Below are 19,265 nucleotides of genomic sequence, written 5' to 3' on the forward strand. Positions count from 1 at the left end.
AGAGGAGTGCGTTTCAAACACGCCAGTCATCGTTCGCCACCAAAACACAATAATCATCAGCACATGGCAGGCGGGAGGTGCAGCCGAGCGGCCCGACGCGTCCCAGTGGCTTGTGGCAATCTGATTTGTTTCACTCCATTCCTCTGTGAAATTGTACTGGGTTTGGAAACCATTGCGTAGTTCACGAGAACCGGAGCTGAGAAACTTGGGGGGGAAAAACATTTACATTCCCATGTGGCACCGGGCCTGAGAAAATGTGTGTGTGTGTGTGTGTGTGTGTGTGTGTGTGTGTGTGTATACAGTGCGCTGTTTATACAGCTTTGTGAAAAGCTAAACTACAACTACAACTCCCTCCATTCACACTGCTGTTCTCTCCGTCTCCTTCTCTCTCCCCCGAGTGACCTGCAGATGCTCCGGTGCCTGAGGGCTGGAATAACTGTCTGGTGCCAGGCGTCTGCACCCAGGGACTTGTGGGAGATGAGGCGGAGGTCGAGGAGAGGCTGGTCTGTGGCGCGTGGTTGCATGTGTGTGAGTGCATGTGTGCGGGTGTGAGTGTGTGAAACACATATGACCTGACAAACTGAGCAGGGAAGAGCGTGTTTGCATCCATCTGTGTGGTTTGGGTTTGCAATGCACAGTGGCCCCATAGCAGGCCGCTCACAGGTACACACACACACACACACACACACACACACACACACACACACACGCTCTTCCATGCTTCCTCCTCCTCTCACCACTGGAAGGAGCTGCGGTCCCAGAACCCCCTCTGCCGGACCACTCCGTCCCATCCCGGAACGAGCAGCCAACTCCAGACGCTCCTGGCACGGTCAACAAGACGATTACAAACGTTTGGCGTTTATGCAAGTGTCTCATTTCTTAAGCCACCAGTGCAGCGACCTCCCTCCTCCGAGCATGGCCTGGTCATGGGGGCCGCTACGCAGTCAGGGGCCCGAGGGCAGTGTGCTGGCTCTGGGCTCCAGGGGCCCGCCTCCCTGGGTGGCACGGCCGGGACGGAGGCTCTGGCGCTTGCCGACGGGTCTGGTTGTGATTTTGTGTCTGAGTGCTCAGCCCTGATGATCTGCCTTTTTCCCAGGGATCCTGGGTGAGAGAGGGGGCGAGGGGGAGGTCTAGTGTGTGTGTGTGTGTGTGTGTGTGTGTGCGTGTGTGTGTGCGTGTGCGTGTGGCAACACAGTTGCCCATTCTTTCAAAAAACTCCCTCTATAAACAAATAAATAGCTGTCCTCTGATTCTGGCTTGTGTGTGTAAGATGAGAAAAGGAGAGAATTAAAGGCAAACACACATACACACACACACACACACACACACACACACACACACAAGTGTCACATCCAGACATGCGTGTATATATCCACATATACATAGAGGAACTAAAGGTTCTACTCTCCTATAGTGCAACTGAAACACGTAGTGACAAACAGTTGTCAGCATGGAGCCTAGCATGGTGTGATTAAATAACACTGAAAGGTCAATCTCACACACATACATGTCTGCGCTCACACACACCCACACAAACACCCACCCACCCCACACACACACACACACACACACTAAGGAAGCATTTCCAACACATTCGTGGAGCGCAGGGGTCCAGAGACGGCGCCACTTTCTGATGCTCTGACCCCGCCCCCACCCGACGGCCCCCCACCAACCATCTGTATGTGCGGGCTGATTGATCCAACAGGGAGACTGCTCCTTTCTTAACCCAACATGCTCTTGCACAATCAGGCAGGCCACTGGCTGGTCAGGTGACCCACAAGAAGCACGGCTGATTGGACGGGGGGGGGGGGGGGGGGGGGGTCATGGCTGGGGCATCATAAGCTGCCCAAAAGCGAAACAGATGCGGGTGAGAGTCGGCACGCCACACCTCTCCTCTCACCTCTCCCCTCTCTCCTCTTCTTTCCCCTCCCCTCTCTATCCTCTCCACTCTCCTCTCCTCTGTCCTCTCTCCCTCCCTCCCCTCTCTGCCATGCCCTCTCCCCTCCACCCTGTCACACCTCCCCTCTACTCTTTCCCCTCTGACCCCCCCTCTCTTCTCCTTCTCCTCCAGAGGAAGCATAACTTCATGTTTCCCTCTATTTTCATTACATCAACCAAAACACCCCTTCACACTCCAGAGGGCTCCGGGACAGATCTATGGACACTGCCCTCATTAACCACCCCCCCCCGAATGTGCTGAAGCTCACACGTGTGGGAGAAGCTTGAGGTGCCACCCAGTGCAGCAGGTCGGTGATGTAGTGCCCCGTCCACACACACACACTCTACTGCCTCTTCTCATTCCACCCACGCCTCGCCCAACTGCTCACACACCACACTGGCCACTGCGCTCCAGTCCACGTCATGCTGACCACTTTTCCCAGCATGCACTGCTGCTCTGTGTCGTCTAGCTGCATATTTATTTTCATACTCTCTATTTTTTGTTTTTTTGCTTGTTTGTTTGTTTGTTTGTTTTTTCATCCTTATCGCATCATCTGGAATTCGGCTCCGTGTTCCTGATAAGCGGCGGGCACCACTCTGTCTCTCCTGCCTTCTGTTTCTCTCGCTCACTCTCTGACTCATGTAGTCAGCCTTTCTCTCTCTCCTTTCTTTCTTTCTTTCTTTCTTTCTTTTTCTCTGTCTTCCCCTCAGACGTTTTTGTGATTTAACACCAGCGTGACAGCACGGGCACGCCGATTCCAGCATGGAAGGAACAAACAAACTAAGACACAAGGCAGATAACTTTGAAATATGTAAAACATTTTATCTACACAGAGAGAAAAATGCGTAAAGGGGGAAATATTTCTCAGCCCAGCCTGGGCGGCCGAATCGAGCAGTCGCTCTCCTGTCCTTCTGAGCTGAACGATGACCTCAGGCCCTGACCTTTCTCACTAATTTCAGTTCAAGGCTAAAGACCTGCATCAACAGCTGTGAAAAAACAGTGTGTTAAAATGCTCTATTACATTGAAGACTGAAAAAGAATCTGACTTATGACATATTTGAATGCTCAAACATCATCAATGAGCACCTTTCATACACATCATCAAATACCACCTTTCACACACATCATCACAAGTTCACCGCCACGATGAACTCATGTCATGACCTTCCTCACTAAGGTCAGCTAAAGGTCACTAGGTTTGTAGACTCTACACCTGAGCCGCTAAACTACATCCCAAAGTCTTGCAAGGAGGCAATGGAGGAGAAATACTGGTATTTATACTTTATATAATATATACTTTATTCCTGCTGTGTTTTATTCCACAATCTCGCTATTTGAAGTGGATACACGGTAACCACGGGTTGAACGAAACCACGGCGATGACGCACCTCACTGGACCGCACTTCACACAATCACCAGCAGCTGCCATGGCGACCAGGAGCCAGACAACAGGACGCTCAGAAGCAGGTTACACAAGGCACAGATTCCACCCGCTACCGGCAGCCAGCAAAAACCAGGAAGGAACCGGGTGAGTGGAGAGGTCTCGGGGACACGTCAGATGGAGACAGATATGGAGAGAAAGAGGTGTGCGTGTAGGAGCTGGAGAAGGAAGCCCAGAGCAAGAGAGAGAGGGTTACGAACAGACAGAAAGAGAAAGGGAGAGCGCAGACATGTGGGTGACTCCACTCTCACTCAGGTGTGTCCAAACAGCAGCGCGGAGAGACAGACGGGCAGGCAGACCGGCGTCGCCGGCCACACGCATGTCCCGCCGCACCACACGCCAAGCGCCCGCATGGCGCCACGCCCACACGCGTGTGCACAATGAGAGCTCAGTCCCACATCACGCACCACCGGCAGCAGCAATGCGAAAAATTCAAACACGGACGCAAAGGTGGGGGGGGTTGTTGGAGGGTGGAGGTCAAAACGGAGATGACAGGGCAGCTCATGCCGTCCACCGGCACGTTTCACACGCATCACATCGCCACGGGGACCTTCGGATCGACCCGCCAGTCCACTCTTTAAAGCAAGGCTGGCAGTATTTGAGAACATGAAGTGGTTGTTAAAACACTTTGAGAAACTGTTACAGACCTCTGCAGCTCTGAGCAGTTACTGCTCCTTATCTCAACACGTGCAGAGACTGAACCGTCCGTTAAACTGCAGATAAAAAGCAATAATGTCCGTAAAGAGACAAATTACTGGTGGGAAAGTGTAGTCTACTTTTGTTATGCATTCTTACAAGGACTAAACTCTTATCAACATGTCATCTGCTACTGGTGTGTCAAGACCAACTTGTGTATGAATATGTGGAGACACCAGCCATGAACTCACCGTCATGACAACAGCAGCTGTGTTTTAGTGACACTGAAATTCATTTGGGCCTCATTTTTTTCCCCATCAATACAAACAGATACAAGTCAGGCAGTGTGATTTGTAATAACCCGTCTGGATATGCACATAATCATTTGGCAATACATGAATCAAAAATTGCATGAAATGCTCATTGAATCAGTCAATTATGATTCATAATCCTTCAATTACTGTTGTTTATTAGCATGAGGAAGCATGTGAGCTTCATCTTCAGCATAGATATTTTACTTCATTAGCATGTACGCATGCAACCAAACCCCGCCCCCAACTCTGCTATCTGGAGTTTTAACAAGATAATATTTTCCTAAAATCTGCTATAATCAGCAATGTCCAAAATGTATCTAGTTTGCTGTACAATTTGCTAATTTCTGCTGTAATTCTGCTGAGTTTAATTGCCCCTTACAGACCAACAACCTTTTTACACAGCACTATAGTATTATCCTGTATGGACGTCATTCATTTAGATTAGAGGAGAGGGTTGGGGTGAGCCGTAATCTAGATTAAAGGAGAGGGTTGGGGTTAGCCCTAACCCATGATATAAGCGAGGGCTTGGGTTAGCCATAACCTTTACCCTAACCCATGATATAGGAGAGCAAAAGACAGACAACAGCAGCGAATAACCAGTGTGTTAAAATGTTTTACTAAATTACATTTAAAATTGAGACTTATATATATAAGTTAATTAATACTTATTTTTGTGAAATATCTGTATCTACACACATCAGTGACCACTTTTAACACATATCACAAAAAAATTATTAAATCTTTGAATAAACACGTTCAAATTAAATTGTTCAAATAGTTCACTATTTTTTTGTGAAATATTTGACATGAAATAAAAAAGTTAAATTAAGTTTTTAAATTTTAGAGTGATAAAGAATTAGGCTATTTACATGTTCATTCACAATCCATTGATAAACATATTCTGAGAAAAAGGCTTGCATTTAAATGTTAGATTAATATTAAATGTCAAAATACAATAAAAGAAAGTTTATAAACTCAACCACAAATCTGTTTGGGGTCTGTCAGTGATGTCTTTAAATATGAGAAATATAAATATACACAAGTTCAACGTTAATAACGCTAATAACTGATAAAAACGTATACCAGAATATAATCGGTTCTAGAATAAACATAATATCTAGACTCAAACTTCCAGCGTCTAATGATCTTACACAAATAGAACAGAAATTTCCTAAAATGTGCCATCGGCAGCAATTAGCAGTTATCAGGATGTGGGTGACGCATTTTCAGTCTATATAAGTGAATATAGCTTTAAGCATACATTAACTTTTCTTCACAGCTCTATTGCAATGCATTAGTGAAAGTGGAGCGCAATTAAACTACAGGCAAAACGGGGGGTGTCAGCAAATGCTCAATATTCCTTCAACATATGCCGTAATACTTTACGGGCCTCTCCTGCCATCTAGTGAATGACTGTGCTACTGCTTGATTAAACCTTTGCTGCCATCTTGTGGACAATTACAGCACAGACGCTAGGCATCAGCGACTAACTAACTCCTCTACGAAGTTATCTTCACGAAAAAAATAGTTAGTAATACAGGTTAGTAACAGGTTAGTAACACTAATAATTTGTACAACTTCGATTCTGAGCGTATTCCAAGAAAACATAATGACAAGGAATGCCCTAGCAAAAGAGATGGTTAAGTGTGTAGATGTAAAAGACAGACACAGACAGGAGGACCACAGCACACAGCCTGTCATGTCCACACCAACATCTGTTATACGTTATTAGGCCTCAGTACAGACTCGCTGGCCTGAACCTGCCCCAAAGCTCCTGACTCAAAGCCAGCTCAACTCCTGAACTTCCAACAAGATCCGGGTCAACACTCCTAGCCTCATCCCACAGGGAACGCACCAGCAGTGTTTAATCAAACCCAAAGTTTACTTCCAGTTCGAATTAAGTTACATATCCAGGAAACACAGACTCTGAGAACCGAAGGACTCACAGTGTCACCGTCCTGTGCTGACTTGCTGACTAACGTAACATATACATATTAATGCGGCCTGTACAAGCACACTGCACACAGAGGAGACGACTGTGAGACCCGGAAAATTGACCTTCTTCCCTTTCAGATCCTGCACACATGGGTGGCCTGTTGCCACATGAGCCAGGGAGCATTTACGCTGGACCAGGGACCAGTGGGCCGCAGTGCTGTTCACTGATGAAAGTAGATTCATGCTGTACAGAAATTATGGCTGCCAACGATGTTGGAGACATCAATGAGCACTACACATCAGCCACTGTTGTCACCAGATAGGTCTTTGGTGGTGGTGGTGGTGGTGGTTATGCATGAAATACACAGGCCTAATTTTATCTCCATGGGTGACAATGCTCCAGCTCATTGAGGCTGCATCAGTAGGGAACAGCTGCTGGAGACTAGGTTATCTAAAATGGAGTCACCTGCACTTTCTCCAGACCTGACTCCCATGAGAAACCCTATGAGCTGAGTCACCGTGTAAAGGCTCGTAACTCTGTACCCCAGAATCTCAGTGACCTGAGGGTCCTTCAAGAAGAGTGGGACACCATGACTCAGCAGACAATAAGTCCACTTGTGAACAGCAGGAGACGTTGTTATGCTGTAATTGATGCTCACGGACACATGACAAGTAATTGAGACATTAAAATGTTTCGTTGTGGTATACCCACCACAACTGTTGGCTTTTTTTCAATAAATTGGTGAGTGGGGTCAGTTGAAGCTGCAGCATAGTGCGAAGAGGTTGCCAACTTTTTGCAGAGTTAATCAATACAAACATCCAAACTTCATGTGGCCTTCAAATTAGCTCAAGAACAGTGCGCAGACAGCCAGCTTCATGGAATGGGTTTCCATGGTCGAGCAGCTGCATCCAAGCCATACATCATCACGTGCAATGCAAAATGGCGGATGCAGTGGTGTAAAGCACTCCGCCACTGGACTCTATAGCAGTGGAGGCGCCTTCTCTGGAATGATGAATCGCGCTTCTCCATCTGGCAATCTGATGGACGAGTCTGGGTTTGGCGGTTGCCAGGAGAACGGTACTTGTCTGACTGCATTGTGCCAAGTGAAAAGTTTGGGGGAGGGGGGATCCTCTTGTCCAACATCAGTATGTGACCTCACAAATGTGCTTCTGGAAGAGTGGTCAAAAATTCCCATAAACACACTCCTAAACCTTGTGGACAGCCTTCCCAGAAGAGTTGAAGCTGTTCTAGCTGCAAAGGGTGGACCAACGTCATATTGAACCCTATGGATTTGGAATGGGATGTCACTTAATATGAGTCAAGGAAGGTGAGTACTTTTGGCAATATAGTGTCTGTGTGTGCGCACACACACACACACACACACACACACACACACACACACACACACACACACACACACACACACACACACACACACATATATGTGTACAGGCATGTGCACATTATGAATCGGTCATGTTTACAGCAGATCTCCAGTGAAACCATTTCTGCCAACAATAGCTAAACATTTTCCTTCTGAAAAATTACATCATAGGTGACTTCAGGCCTGTTAAAGAGGGAGGAGTAGGCCAACACAAACAGACTGTGCACAAACACACACCCTGGGTAATGCTAGCCAGACTTAGATCAAGTCTGAAACCACTGCTACACAAGACACAAATATTCCCATTGATTTCCCCCCTATCCTTCTTAGAAGCCCTCCTGCACCAACACCACCTCTCTCCCCCTCTCCCCCTCCCCTCTGTATGCATTCAGAAACTGCCATTAACTGAAGCATTTCTGATAAACCAGTGGTTCTGTTCATGTTCTTGCCCAAACTGAAAGGAGCCAGCTCTGTTAGGGTGGATCTGTGGTGTACACATCATCATGAGTAAGTGATTACCTGAACACAACAAAACAGCCTCTGTCTGCAGCGTACAAAACAGGCAACTTTGTCTAGAGCTGTGCATCCCAGCAAGGCCTCTTGGGGGTGTGCGTTTACAACATGGACTCCACATCATGTCTGGAGTGTGTGGAAACACTCATGCAGTGCTCTGGTTCAAACCAGCACAAATTAAGCTACCACCTCTCTGGCAAATGTTTGGTTTGTATCCCCCCCCAGAAAAAAAAGAAAAAGCATCAAACCCGTAGGATCTGCTCCATTCAAAACAACATGCAGAGGTTTAACCAGTCAGTGCCGCCTTACATGGTCATGTACACACTTGAGATACAAAACGACCCAAGTACCCAAGTTCCACTGGCAGCACTCCTGTACTCCTGCACACTGACTCATTCATTGCTCTCACTCTCACACATACACACACACACACACACACATTTAAAGCCTGCAGCGGTAAAGACTGAAGTCAGAGTCAAGCTCAGTCCACATCATGTCTGGAGTGTGGATTAGTCTGCTGCTCTGTGCGTGTGTCTGCGTCAGCACTACAACCCAGCAACAAGGTACTCCAGCAGCCCTTCATCAGCATCATCACCATCATGGTCAGCCAAAGCAGCAGGTAAGACGTTACTCGGAGAAGAAGACAGTGGATTCTCTAGGGAGATCTCAGATCCTGAAAGATGAATGTCCAGCCATGAACACGCTGTAATATTCTGATGGTCCTGAATGCTTGTTTATTAGTTGGCTCAGGCATGCTAAACCGGGCTGGAACAGAACTTGGCAGGTTGGCTGATGTCCCTGATCTATACCATACATCAGCATTAGCGTAAACACCACCAAAGAGCAACACGATGGGGGTGCTAACAACATGTTTTTGTCCATCTGTGGTTCATGGTTGAGTGCATAACCCTCCAGCCCCTGGCTGAGGTGCACATATACGATTCCAAGACTGGTGAGCCAGGGCTGAGCACTCTCACTGTGCCAAGATCTTCTCCACTTTAACAGTTTCACTCATGGGGCTTATTTCCGGTGTGGCAAAGGCACACTCTGAAAGTCCTTCAAACACCATTTAAGATCATAGCGAAAATAACATCAATTAGGTTTCTATGCCAGCAGCTTTCTACCTACTTTCTACCCATTTCGGGGTCACATTTTAACTGTTGTATCATGCTGTTCTTTGAGAACTCACTAGTTGCTCAACTGCTGCAGATGTGTGTAGGAAATATAATCAACCATTTCTAGGAAAGATATTAATATGACCTACATCAACAGACCTGTTGGTCTGTTGACAAAATGGACAAAATGGTTGTTTTTTACTTTCTCAGATAGAGATACACAGTGTGAAGATAGACTGCAAGGTGGCGTCTCGATTCGCCCACACGGTCATGACCTCCACAGCTCTGAACAAGGCCAACGTCTCACAGGAAGTGTCCTTTGAGGTGGAGCTACCTAAGACGGCCTTCATCACCAACTTCAGCATGTAGGTCAAATTCTGCTTTTCTGTGGCGTACTCCTAATTTAACTTGTAGATAAAAGTATATAAAAGTAAGAGGTTCGGGAAACGTAGCCAAATCCTACATGTGTAATTGTTTGTGCACGTGTTAATGCTTCTGCCCATATCACTTTGTGTCTCAGGAAGATTGACGGTGAGACATATAACGGAGAGGTAAAAGAAAAAGAAAAGGCTAAGAAGCAGTACGAGAAGGCTGTGTCTTCTGGACAGACCGCTGGCCTGGTTAAGTGAGTGAAGGGCAGATTCAGAGACACCACATTCAGGATAATTCCATTACCTCGTTACGCTAATAAGCGACGTCGATCGTTTCAGGGCTTCCGGCAGAAAGATGGAGAAGTTCTCTGTGTCTGTGAACATCGCGGCCGGCAGCAACGTCACATTCACCCTCACGTATGAAGAGCTCCTTCAGCGGCGCCTTGGCAAATATGAGATCATGATTAGAGTCAAACCCACAGACCTGGTCCAGCACTTTGAGGTGCCACGGGACTACAGATGTTTTCATTCATCCATTCATTTTCTCTGTCTCTCTCTGTTGTCTCCGTCACTTTTACACAGTCTCGCCCACACAGATTGTTGCTGATATCTACGAACCCCAAGGTATTGCTTTCCTCGATATGAATGCCACATTCATCACGAATGATCTGCTCCCTCTGGTGGACAAAACCGTCACTGACAAAATGGTGAGGGCACTAATTTGAAGCTCCGTACACAATACACACATACTTAGTATTTTTGTAAACTGGCTAACCTTGCCGTTTTATCTATAGTCCAGTTGTAAGGCTTGTCATTACTTAGTTTAGAGAACACAGAACTACAAGAAACACACACGTTCTGCATAACTGCGCCCAGAATCAGATAAAAGGTGGTACGTACACCGTTATATCGGCTAGACTGATGAATACAGAAACTTGTATTATTCAAAGCTGAATCCGGAGGTACTTCCAGAATCACGTAGTATAATCACTGATAATCACGGTTTCTACATATTGCAGCCACCGTTAACGCAATGATAGCACTAGAGTCTAATAGGTTTTCAAACTTTCTAAGAACAATTTAGTTCATTAGTATACAACGGCACAAAAAAATTCACATTACTGTAACGTACCATCTGAGGGTTTCCCAAATGTCACAATCTATCAGTAGCAGGCAAACCTTGATTTAAAACCCAATCCTATTTACTTTTGCCAGAATTGATTGTCATGGCAAAAGTACAGTATTTCACAGGGTATAGTGCATCAAAAGTACAGTAAATGCTTTGTTTCAACATAACTCCCAACAAAGAAGTCAACTGTTAACCGTGTTCTGTGGTTTGGAATAGGGCTGCAATAGAAAAAAGTAAGAAGGAAATAGTGCATGATCAGAAACTTGTAAGTGATCTTCCGTGACCTTCCCATCACCCTCTTTCCAGGCCCACGTGTCTTTCTCTCCAACTCTGGATCAGCAGAGAAAATGTCCAGACTGTGATGGTTCCCTCATAGATGGAGACTTCTTCCTCACATATGATGTCAAACGCGATCAAGGATTTGGTGACATTCAGGTTAAATAGTATTGAATGGCTACTCTTCCTCTCTCAGTAATGTCTTCCTTTCTGGTTCAGATACTGAATGGCTACTTTTCCTCTCTCAGTAATGTCTTCCTCTCTGGTTCAGATACTGAATGGCTACTCTTCCTCTCTCAGTAATGTCTTCCTCTCTGGTTCAGATAGTGAACGGCTACTTTGTGCACTTCTTTGCACCGGCTGATCTACCACGACTCCCAAAGAATGTCGTGTTTGTGATAGACAGGAGTGGGTCCATGCATGGAAACAAAATGAAACAGGTATGGTAAAAGAGTAATGAATGAATCAACATGATCAATGTGAATTTCAATTTATTGGTTTGTATTGTAGTTGACACTTTGTTATACTTTGCTAGACCACAGAAGCCCTATTGACCATTCTAGATGACCTGTATGAAGAAGACCACTTTGGGCTGGTCACGTTTGATGATGAAATTGAGTTGTGGAGACCATCACTGAGCAAAGCCACTCCAACCAATATAAAAGAGGCTAAGCAGTTTGTCAGCTCTATAACTGCGAGACACAGTAAGCACCCATACCAGCATGGGTTCAAGCCATGCAGCTAAAAGATTATGTGTGATGATCACTGAAATCTGCAACCTTAGAGGAATGGTCTGAGAAGATATACACATTTGCCTCTTGCCTCAAAAGTTAAGTAATCTCAATAGCTTATGTGTGGGATATAGCCTAAATTTATATTTGAAAATGTACAAAAGTATGTTACATAGCTAAAAACGATATGACAATTTTGCCTTTAACCTTTGTCCATTTTATTGTTGATATGTCACACGGTGTCCGCTATCACATGTGCAAATGTATTTGCTGTTTCTTAACAACACAACTCAAGATTTTCAAAGTGCATGAAGCCAACATGGGCATAACATTTCCTTTACTTGTTGGCTACATTAAACCCATAGCACCACTGCTAAATGAATGAAGCACAGTTCACACTCCAAGCATGGCATTGTTGAAGGACTATATCAGGCTAAGAGGAAAACTGTGGAAATAAGAATTTCTGCCAAACACCTCCTTTAAGAATGCCTTGTTTATTTTTCTGTTAGTGACCGACATCAATAGGGCTGTTACTCGTGCAGTGGACATGCTAACTACAGCCAAGGAAAACATGTCCCTCCCCAACAACAGTGCCTCCATGGTAATTCTACTGACCGATGGAGAGCCCACTGCTGGTAGGTCTACTGTTGGTAGGTCTATGGTTTTGCTCCTGGTCTTCTGTGGGTGGGTCTACTGTTGGTAGGTCTACTGTCGGTGGATCCACTGTTGGTAGGTCTACTGTGGGTGGATCCACTGTTGGTAGGTCTACTGTGGGTGGGTCCACTGTTGGTAGGTCTACTGTGGGTGGGTCCACTGTTGGTAGGTCTACTGTGGGTGGGTCTACTGTTGGTAGGTCTACTGTGGGTGGGTCCACTGTTGGTAGGTCTACTGTGGGTGGGTCTACTGTTGGCAGGTCTACTGTGGGTGGGTCCACTGTTGGTAGGTCTACTGTGGGTGGGTCTACTGTTCTGCTGCTGGAAGGTCCACTGTCGGTAGGCCCACAGCTGATAGGTCTATTGCTGATAGGCCTGTTGTTGCTTGTAGCTGCTGTCTGCTGTCTAATGCTTGTAGGTCCACAGCTGGTAAGTCCAGCTGATGGTAGGTCTACTACTAGGCATACAGTGTATGCAGCAATGACATTATTAGCAGTTGTATAGCATTAATAAAAGTACCTACCTACCCAGCATGCCTACTGAAGTAAACCAAACACAAAAAATGCACTTGTTAAATATTATGTACAGCCCAGAAGCAGCTGCTCTAGTTAGCAGCTTGAAGCTGTGGTGCTTGCCTGAAGATTAAGCCCTGTCCTGGCTACATGCCATCTGTGGCCAGGGAACGGGGGCACACCGTGTTTTCACAGAGAGGAAAGGACAGCGAGATCTCTCTGGCTAGCATACTGATGCGTAAGGAGGGGAGTCAGGCATGCTGGGAAATTTGTTTTTGCCTTCAACAGTTTTATTGTTCTTGGCAGCGCTGCATAGCTAGTGGTTTAAAAATATGTAGATGTACCTGTGCACTGGGGGAGACTTCAGTAGTTTGGTGGTACTAAGATCCAGTGAGGAGAAACTACACCTGTCTCACGGTCCTTGATAATAAATTATATTTTTGATAAGTCCATGGTGTTTAAGATCATTATCGGGTGATGGCGGCCTGGTGGTCAAAGTTGATTCATGAGTTTGAGATTCCAGTCACCAGGTAGTGCCACTGAGCCCTTCTATTGCCTCAAGAGTGCGTGGGTAAGAGACAAAGCTGCGGTTAGCAGCGTGAAGCGTTCAGAACACCAACTGTGCCGATACACAACAGCACTGGGCAGGAGAGTGGTGTAGTCGAAACGTTACCAGGTCGAGCTAGGTGAGCAGAGTTGGAGGGAGATGTCCGGGGCTCAAGGTGGAAATGATGTATGTGAGAGAAGCAGAGGTCGAGGCACACACACAAGGCAGGAGATGGTATGCAACATAGTTCGGCAATACTTTGCAAGGAGGAAGTGGTATTAAAGAGTCTGAACATGTGTGTCGAGAGCATGAGGATCTGGACGGGGCTGGAGGGTTGTGTGTGAAGTAACGAATTGCCTCTTAAATGTTGTGTTTCATGCACTTAAGGTGAGCAACGCTTACCCACAATCCAGGAAAATGTCCACAATGCCATTGATGGGCAGATGAGCCTCTTCTGCCTGGGCTTCGGCTATGATGTCGACTACCCCTTCCTGGATGTGATGGCCAAGCAGAATGATGGTCTCGCTCGCAGGATCTATGAGGCATCGGATGCTACACTCCAGCTGCAGGTGGAAAGGAAGCAGTCAAGCTACACTGAAAACAAATAATAAAATAATATGATTTTTGATAAGCTGATTAAGGAGAAGAAAGTCACCATAAGGAAGAGGTCAACTGCAGATTATGTTTTTTTTCCCCAAAGGATTTCTATGAAGAAGTGGCCAGTCCACTTCTCTTAGAAGTGAATCTGCATTATCCAGGGAACGTGCTGAACTCCTTGACGAACAGTCACTTCAGACAGCTCTTCAATGGCTCTGAGGTTGTGGTCGCGGGTCAACTGAATGACTTTAATGTGTATAACCTTCTGATTGAGGTGTCCGCCCAAGGAGTGAGTGATGTCCAAAAGTCACTTCAAAATGTTCAGCACCCTGTTACCAATGATCAAGATGATCAAGCTCCATCATACCCTCGCATCAGTGCAAGTAGTTTTGAGTAATTTCTATTTTTTCTATTCATTTAGCTTGAGGAACAGTTTGTGGTCCGCGGTCAGGCCAATTCTGAAGAGTGGGCCGTTATGTTCCCTGAACAAGAGTACATCTTTGGGGACTTCACAGAGCGTCTCTGGGCATATCTGACCATCCAACAGCTCCTAGACAAACGGTCAGCACTGCACAGCAAAAACGATTATACAAGTTGTAATGACCGCACAACGTTACATTATAGTGCCGTATGTATATACAGCAGACACCTGCTACAATTGGAACCGGTGCTGATAATGACATCATTTTCAAACAGGGACAAGTGTTTGTGTGAAGAAAGTGAGAACATCACAGCAGAAGCCCTGGAGCTCTCACTGAGGTACAACTTTGTCACCCCACTCACCTCCATGGTGGTCACGAAGCCCCAGACAGAAGAAAAGCCAGAGGACACTCTGATTGCCAATAAGCTGACTGAAGGTGACTACAGGGGAAACATGGCATTAGACATCAAAAAATGTTTGCCGCAAAAATCAAACTTTTGTAGTCTAATGTAAAGATTAGTGTCATTGCATGGACGGTGACAGCTTTCATGTGTCTCTTCAGAACTTCTTAGTTTACACCTTTATTCAGCAGTATACCTTAGGATATTTGCACAAGGAGAGGCATGACAGCTTGCTGAGCCAAATGTGATACTGATGCTGATCTTTCTGTTTCCCAGGGCAACGGGAGGACATTTCACAGGGTAATTTTGTCTTCCATTGATAGTCAGTTGATATAGTCACAGCATGATTTCTAATGTTCTGTCTAAACAGTGACAAAGCAACACTTCCGTGTATTCAGATTTTGATGGTGACGCAGTAGGCTACAGTATGCTAAGCAGGTCTTACCCAGCATTAGGTGAGGTTAAAGACAGCATATTTCAAGTCATTTTTGTCTGTTCTTGTTTTTACATCACTTTAATATATACATTTGTTTCATCCACTAAGACCGTTTGTAATGTTGTTTTTAAAATGTACTGCATTCATTTAATTATTTTAACATTTGATGATGATGATGATGATGGTCTAGATTTGGACTTTGAACCAGGTGTCATCGGGTTGAAGGCTCCGCTTTATCCAGCATTACGTAAGGTTATGTTTTTAAACCATAACATATGAGGATTATTTAATTTGCCTATACTGACTGATGGTTCCACATGGCCAAGGTTCATTTGCATAGTCTGCCTCTTCAGTTTTAGCAGCTGATGGCGATCCTCATTTCATCATTGAGTTGCCAGATCAGAATGATGCTCTGTGCTTCAATATCAATGACAAACCAGGCACCATATTCAATCTTGTGAGAGATCCACTCACAGGTAAATGTGCACTATACACATGAGATACTAAATAAATATTTACATAGTTAAAGGAAAACTAGATGTAACATATGGCAGTTCTCACAACTGGACACTTACATATTACCCTTACATGACTTACATATGCACAGGTTTCATTGTAAATGGACAGACCATTGGAGACAAGAACCTGAGCCCTGGGACCACAGCACACTCCTACTTTGGCCGCTTTGGGATAATACACAAGGAGTTTGGTATCAGAGTAATGGTGACCACACAGGACATCACAGTGTCTGAGCATGGCAATCAAGGACAAGTCCTCTGGACACAAACATCCTCGGTCAAGGGAGTGAAGTAAGTGAGACTGTAGTTGCTTTAACTTTAACTGCATTTGTAACAGGTAAGCATCCTCTGACCATTCTGACTGGTCCGTTATATCAAAGAGTATTCTCTGAGGTCAGGATCAATGATGGCATACACATGTTTACAAAAATGTAAATACATTTTTTGTCCATCTTTAATTATATTTCATCACATAATCCTGGTGAGGACTTTTACTTTCTGAACCTGGAATTGACACATCTGCTGGCAGCTAGACCAGCAATTGAAAGGTTTACCTAAATTACAATGCAAGATGAACACTGGCCTGCAGCAATTTTCAGTGAGCTAGGCAAGATCAAATCTGACTTGGTTTGAGTATTCTGAGTCTCCAGTTAACATGTTTTCTCTAGCATGGACCTGCAGGTCTCCAAAGATCACAGTCTCACTGTCAGCCTGAGGAACTCAGTGAAGTTTGTGATAATCCTGCACAAAGTGTGGAAGAAGCATCCATACCACCAAGACTACCTGGGTTTCTACACCCTGGACAGCCACCAGTTCTCACAAAGTGTCCATGGTCTGATTGGTAAGACTAGTGACTGGATTACAGAGATGCTATACATGTGAACTAGTAATACATCACCTCATCAAAAAATAATCTTAACTGATCTAGTTAAAACCAGTATTATTATACTCAGGGGTTATAGTCAAGTGTTTTCATTTTCTCCTCATTACTTTCACCAACTCATTATTGATTATGATTATGAATTATTTAATAAATAGAAAAATAAAGAAATCCAAAGATTTAAATATTAATATTTATGCAAATAGTAAGTATGTATTAAGATAAAACAAAATAAAATATATAGATGAAAAACAACTTTAATCTCTTATAATTAAAATATTTAGAGGTTGTTTTTTGTTGGTGTTTCATTTATGCATAAACAGCTCCAGAAAAACCTATTAATCCTGGGATTAATGTGAACATTAATTAGTCATCAGTCTCTATTCTCTAACTGTTCAAACTCCACTCTCTGATCAGTCTGTACTCTCTAACTGTTCTAACTCCTCTCTTTGATCAGTCTCTACTCTCTAACTGTTCAAACTCCACTCTCTGATCAGTCTCTATTCTCTCTCTGATCAGTCTCTACTCTGTTGATTCTCCACTCAGTAACTGCTTATTCTTCATTCTCTTGTCTTGATTTTATTTTGTTCAATATTGTTCCCCATAGGGCAGTTTTTCCATGGTGTGAATTTCGAGGTTAGTGATCTTGTGGAAGGGCAGGATCCAGACAAACCTGATGCCACCATGTTTGTGAAGGGCCACACCCTTAAAGTGACTAGGTAAATAATGGAGAAAAATCTAGCAACATATGTGCATATTTAAACTGTTGACATTTACAGAAGTTGCCAAAAATATGGAACTCATAGTGAGGAGATGTTAATTGCTGTCTGACTCTGTACCCCCAGGGGCTGGCAGAGAGACTTCAGGCAGGACGTGAAGAATGGAGAAAACGTGCCTTGCTGGTTCATTCATAATAATGGCACCGGACTCATTGATGGAGTCCACACAGACTACATTGTCTCTGGGATCTTTAGTACTGTCTGAGAGAGACCACATTTTACTAATCATTACTGGTCAAACATGTATAAGAGTAGGCCATTATTTTGAAGATGTAAATGTGTCCAAACATGCCAATAGACCAGGAATTCTTTTAATAAAATTTGAGTGGACATTGGCATTGAGGTTTGTGTTCATTTCCTCCAGGTTGAACATGGGACACACCTGTACACACTGGCTCCATATTGTCAGCTGAATTTGTGGTCACCTTGAATTACCTTTTGCAAAATGGAGTTGATGGTGCATAGTTCACCAATTTCCACAGCTGAATCCTTCATAAAGGGTCTTTCCATTGGTCAAAGCTGAAATTAAAAATAATCTACCCATGAGGCAGTTTGTGAAACAGCCTTGGAGTAAGATTTAGGTGTCAAGCAGAAATTCAAGTGCAGGGATGAGAAACCAGTGAAGAAATGATTTGTTTGCATTCTGAAAAGTGTTTATCAAAGCACTGATATGTACAATCAAACAATTCAAACCAACAAACATGGACAACATAAATCTTTTAGACATACAGTAGTGATCAAAATATTGAGTAAATAGTATGATCAAATGAGTTGCAATCATTTGATCTAATCAACTAGATTTAATGAGTTATCAAAACTGGCCATGCCACATATTTAATTTAATGGATGACTCCACCGCAGGTATATGGATGTTTAAGCCAGGTTAAAGGGCAGGCTTAAACAAGTTCAAAGGGCAAACAGTGATTGCTAGAATGCTGATTTATACCTGGGTTCTTGCATACAGCATCAGAGCTGAGCTCAGGGTTCATCATGGCTACAGTCTGGAATACACTCCTGTTTTGTGTATCTCTGTATGTGTGTATCCTGTCAGAATCATACGGTGCAGATGTAGTTTCAGGAGGCAGCCTTCAAAATGTATGTCAGTTTTTCCCTCACAACAGCACCGATTCTGTCTCCTTTGTGTCCGGTGGTAATTACACTTTGGAGGGAAAATAGTTTTTACGTCAGCATTGTATAAAAGCAGTTCAATTTTGTGAAGGCAAGTGATCCAACTGCTTGACATTTGTGAGTATCTGACACGATGACTTGAAGAGTGTAGACCAAGATCAGTATTGTCATTCAGTATGAGTCTGAGAATGTTTTGGTCATTTAAAAACATGAAATCAGGAAAAGGGAAGCAATTCCTCCTCTCATTCTCCTATAAATACTGATGTCGTTATGAGAGTTGTGGGGACTGGCATTATCTTCAGCCTGCTTACATCACATTCACTGGTGCTAGCCTATACTCCGTGATATACAGACAATCCATAATGTCAAACTCTAAACAGAAAAGAATCCTCTCATAAAGAAAGTCACAGACATATAGCACTGCACATTCCTGGGATCTAGAATCACTTATACAGTAGTTCATAATACCACACATTGGTTTTTAGAAGTACGTCATAATTATTTCATGTCCCATATTCTAGGACAGTGGTTGCAACAACAGTAAATTCATGAATATTAAAAAGGTTAACTAATCTAAACAACATTAGATTACAATAGACAACACTGGG

General features: G+C 44.3%; 1 protein-coding gene across 2 annotated transcripts; it reads left to right on the forward strand.

The window, feature by feature from the left end:
• Nucleotides 1-8,498: 8,498 nt before the first annotated feature.
• itih3a.2 (inter-alpha-trypsin inhibitor heavy chain 3a, tandem duplicate 2) lies at nucleotides 8,499-17,867 on the forward strand. 2 transcript variants are annotated; one of them, XM_076989221.1, is made up of 21 exons: nucleotides 8,499-8,782; nucleotides 9,489-9,643; nucleotides 9,799-9,903; nucleotides 9,989-10,151; nucleotides 10,246-10,356; nucleotides 11,085-11,213; nucleotides 11,378-11,494; nucleotides 11,590-11,758; nucleotides 12,295-12,420; nucleotides 13,885-14,066; nucleotides 14,198-14,383; nucleotides 14,516-14,655; nucleotides 14,791-14,951; nucleotides 15,193-15,216; nucleotides 15,315-15,371; nucleotides 15,561-15,599; nucleotides 15,706-15,828; nucleotides 15,960-16,161; nucleotides 16,539-16,711; nucleotides 17,358-17,469; nucleotides 17,596-17,867. In XM_076989221.1, exons 1-21 carry the CDS (start codon nucleotides 8,657-8,659, stop codon nucleotides 17,732-17,734), a joined length of 2,739 nt encoding a protein of 912 aa, XP_076845336.1. In that variant the 5' UTR covers nucleotides 8,499-8,656; the 3' UTR covers nucleotides 17,735-17,867. The 2 variants fall into 2 exon arrangements, with proteins under 2 accessions (XP_076845336.1, XP_076845335.1); XM_076989220.1 differs by having other exon boundaries at nucleotides 8,500-8,782; nucleotides 15,543-15,599.
• The last annotated feature ends 1,398 nt before the right edge of the window (nucleotides 17,868-19,265 follow it).

This window comes from Brachyhypopomus gauderio, unplaced genomic scaffold (genome assembly GCF_052324685.1).
Source record: "Brachyhypopomus gauderio isolate BG-103 unplaced genomic scaffold, BGAUD_0.2 sc66, whole genome shotgun sequence".
Lineage (NCBI taxonomy): Eukaryota > Metazoa > Chordata > Actinopteri > Gymnotiformes > Hypopomidae > Brachyhypopomus > Brachyhypopomus gauderio.

What these genes read in the sequence shown, in the direction of transcription:
- itih3a.2 (XM_076989220.1), top strand. Translation starts at nt 8,657, where the DNA reads ATGTCTGGAGTGTGGATTAGTCTGCTGCTCTGTGCGTGTGTCTGCGTC. An exon ending in TTGAGGTGTCCGCCCAAGGA is followed by an intron (nt 14,384 to 14,515) that starts GTGAGTGATGTC and finishes CTATTCATTTAG; the next exon opens with CTTGAGGAACAGTTTGTGGT. An exon ending in AAGTGTCCATGGTCTGATTG is followed by an intron (nt 16,712 to 17,357) that starts GTAAGACTAGTG and finishes TGTTCCCCATAG; the next exon opens with GGCAGTTTTTCCATGGTGTG.